General features: G+C 34.8%; 1 protein-coding gene and 1 long non-coding RNA gene across 2 annotated transcripts in view; both read right to left on the bottom strand.

The window, feature by feature from the left end:
• Positions 1413–3832, bottom strand: part of LOC107605418 (muscle M-line assembly protein unc-89) — a 7785-nt gene continuing 5365 nt past the window's right edge. Inside the window, exons 9-14 of the mRNA XM_016307296.2 lie at positions 3672–3742; positions 3043–3094; positions 2783–2866; positions 2662–2711; positions 2312–2377; positions 1413–2233 (exon numbers count right to left, since the gene is read on the bottom strand). Coding sequence (XP_016162782.1) covers positions 1747–2233; positions 2312–2377; positions 2662–2711; positions 2783–2866; positions 3043–3094; positions 3672–3742 — 810 coding nt within the window. The 3' untranslated portion in view covers positions 1413–1746. The remainder of the gene's footprint in view (positions 2234–2311; positions 2378–2661; positions 2712–2782; positions 2867–3042; positions 3095–3671; positions 3743–3832) is intronic.
• LOC110263613 lies at positions 3242–3665 on the bottom strand. Its single transcript, XR_002349469.1, has 2 exons — positions 3523–3665; positions 3242–3340 (listed from the first exon to the last, which is right to left on the bottom strand). It is a non-coding gene; the product is annotated as an uncharacterized LOC110263613 (long non-coding RNA).

The raw sequence follows: 3832 nt of genomic DNA, 5'->3' as shown, positions 1-3832 counted from the left end.
TAAAATTATAAATATATTCTTTTTTAAAAATATTATGATTATTTCATGAAATTTATATGTATCATTCTGTCGTTTACTAAAACCATTTATTAAGACGAGTCTGATGACCACCCAAACGCCCTATCTCTTTTGTTTTGGGAAGACAAAAGAAGAAAGAAGACGAAACATTTTCCAATGACAAACGACAAAACAAAGAGTAAACGACAAAGTAATAAAGGCAGCATTAGTAGCTGTGATTACAAGATGGTGGTTATGTCACAGCCGTTGATGTCGTTGTACCTTATTCCCTGCCGTTAGATTGTTCAGTGTTGGGGGTCCCATTCATGTTAGTTATTTAATAAAGTGTGGTGTAATCTTCTAGGGAATTAGGGTGATAGGACATAAAGGCTGCGACATTTGGGGAGGCAACCATTGGTTGGAATACTGAGATTTAGATTTTTACCGACACAAAGGATATTGCTATTTGCTACCATTCAACTACTTGCCCTCTTTGGATCGATTTGATTAGATGTTTTTTATTTTTTCTTAATAAACTTTAAATTAGTCTTTAAAAATTCATACAAGACATCTCGTCTTCAACAAAATATCTGACCTAAATATTAGGATAATTCAGTTGCATAAAATAAATAGAATTTAAAATTATGTAAATATTTTAAATTAAAACTGGTTACATACATATATATAAATCAAATTAGGATAACTCAATTTTAAGTTTTTAACTATTTACATACTGATTTGATTTACCACAAATACAATATATACTTAGTAAATTAAATCAAGCAAATTCGATTTACATATAAATAACTAAAATCGAATTACCCTGATTGAATTATATACATGTGTTTATGATAGAACATATAACAAGTTTTAATTTAAGATATTTGCATAATTTTAAACTATATTCATCATATTGACGTGAATTATCCCAAATATTATATAATTGAATTTTTAGAAATTCATTTGTCTATTATACATATTAAAAATTTGATTAAAAAAGACGAAGAAACCATTTTATCTAACAAAAATAATTATCAAAGACTTGCAGAGAATAAAAGTTGGTTAAGAATCAAAGTATTCTATTTAAAAATTAAAATTCTTTGAAAACCAATTTAAGTATATTGGACAATTGGACTGGTACACTTCCCTTTTTAAGGTCCTCCAGTGGCACTTCAGGGATCAGTGGGCCTAACTTCCAAAAACTTGCATAAGATCGAGAACTATAGTAGTCAAGCAATTATTACCTACTTTTGTCAACACATTTGATCCAGTCCACAATTACTTATCGTAGGGACTAATAATGGCATGTAACATACACAATGCTACGTTAACTCAATGTTACCAAACACATTGTTTGAAAAGTAAAATTGACCTATTTATTATTAAATCTAAGTAATCATGTATTCATGCACTTATGTAGGAAAATTTTGCGAACTTAATAATCACGAGCGCCAAAACATTCACTTAATTTACGGCTAACCAAATGTTTTTCTACTGTACTCCAAACAAAATCCATCTAGAAATCTGGCGATGAAAGAAAACAATAAATACTAGCCCCTACCACCACTAAACTAGGCTAACCACATAATAAAATGCTACCAATAATCAAGGCATGACCACAATATTTAACAGAGATGAAGAACGGCCTAGATCGCACTAGAAGGTCCAGAACATATAATATCCCAAATGCAGAGACCATAAGACGAGCGAGCAGCAAGGAATGAACAATTACAAAGTAGGCATCAACCTTTAGTTTCTTCCACGTTTCTTTCCACTCTTCACCTCAGTTCCAGACTTTGATGAACTAGTTGCCTTCACCTTCACTTCTTCCATCTCTTTGGTTGAACCCTCCGAGTCCTCGCTCTCTGAATCTTTTACCTGCAATAAACTAGCTTTCATCTTGCCTGTGCCATTGGACTTCCCACCTTTGGTGGATTTTGATTTGGAAGCAGCACTCTTGGATGTTTCTTGCTTTGATTTTCCTGTCTTCGGAGTTTCTTGCTTAGACTTGGCAGAGGGTTTCGATACACTAACATCATCATCTTTTGGCTTGCTTATCTTCGAACCGTCAGAGTTCTTTGACTTGCCAGATGCTTTCGGTGCAGCATCAATAGATTTACTGCCACCTGTTTTGGGAGTATTGTCCTTGGTTTTGCGATCAACTTTGCTACTGTCTTTGGACTTCTGGCTCGACTTCCCAGATGATCCCTTTGATTTGCTGGATGTGGCTCCTCCACTATAAGGAGATTGAAGTGAAGATAATAAGACAACAATCAAGGGATGAAACATACACCAATTAGTAACATTTACAAACCTTTTAGAAAAAGCGGCCTTTTTCCCATCACTTGTTTTTCCTTTCTTCTTTGCTGGCTCGGGCAGGCTGAATATCATGACAAAAATAAATAAGGTCAAACATAAAAGCTGACAAACAAATCCACAGCACATCACCAACCATATACAGCAGTGACAACAAGATATCCATCAAACATGCACAACACAGCTGTATAACAATTAGACCAAGCACACATGGATATGCTTCCCGGAGGTTTGAAGCACAGAAACAAATCAATATTGATTTTTTTTTTGTGTTTGGGGGGGGAGGGGGGGGGGCATAACAATAAGTATATTCTACAATAAACGACACGACTTATAAGCAGCACTTACATGTCATTATCATCAGAAACATCAGGACTTCTATGCTCGCTCCCTTCCTCCTGTTAACATTATGGCCGTCATTAGTATTTATGCAATGCAGGAGAGTTTAAAATTATGAGACGAGACCCACCCCATCTGGAGCAGCACTATCAAGGATTTCCCATCTTTCCTTTTTAAGATTTAATATCTCCATATCACCATCATCATACAAAACCTAAATGGAAAAATCAAGATTGTCAGGAAAGACAAGAATCTAAGATAGACTGGGTTGTAAGATGTACCACTCAAATAGGAAACCATTCAACAAACAGAAGCCAAAATGTTTTGGTGAGTGACAGAACAGGAAGGAGATGGAAGGGTAAAGAGATGGTGGCATAGCTGCAAAATCACCTTGTGCTTCTTTTTGGAACGATCAAAGGAATCAACTACACCTTCATAATACCTGTAAAGAACATGCCAACAAGAATAGATTTTTATACTGTAATTGCACCAAAATGATAAGGGAATTTATGCACAAACACAGGCACATAATAGACTGAAAAACCAACCCAAATAAATTTATTTATAAAAAAGTTCAACATAGCGCCTGTTTCAACTAAATTCTTTATTCTCTACCAAAGTCCAATGGGCATGCTCAGCGATTATAAAAGCAGTTAAAACAAGAAAGAAATAAGCCTTTAAGAGAAATCTAAAGTTAACATTCTGTTGATGAATTGAATACCAAGAGTTCACGGAAACATCATCTCCTCCAGAAACATTCACTGTTTATAAATCTATTTCTTGATAGACTGCCAATATGAGATAAAGCAATATAATAACTGTTGATCAAGGCAGCAGCAATCAAGATGACATGTGTGGGGGCCTTGAAACCATATTATAAAGGAAACAAACAGCTTATGCAGACATGCTTGCATATAGCAAATTTCAGCTAAATTCACTAGTATATTACATTCAGTGTCCCAATTCAAATCTAATTTCCAGTTTTAGCATGTTGCAAATGAATAACACCAAGTACTCACATGTCATCATCTGGCCAAAACACTTTTACCCGTGTACCAACAAGACCTTCACCATCTTTGATATTTGATTCCTGGGACATAAGCCAAAAGATTAGGCAACCAAAATGAGAGTTGTAAGTGTACTCTACTTAACGAGCACAAGAAGAAGGAGGGTTTTGTGT

This window comes from Arachis ipaensis, chromosome B06 (genome assembly GCF_000816755.2).
Source record: "Arachis ipaensis cultivar K30076 chromosome B06, Araip1.1, whole genome shotgun sequence".
Lineage (NCBI taxonomy): Eukaryota > Viridiplantae > Streptophyta > Magnoliopsida > Fabales > Fabaceae > Arachis > Arachis ipaensis.
The sequence above is the reverse complement of the archived record's forward strand: the minus strand, read 5'-3'. Positions and strand labels throughout refer to the sequence as shown.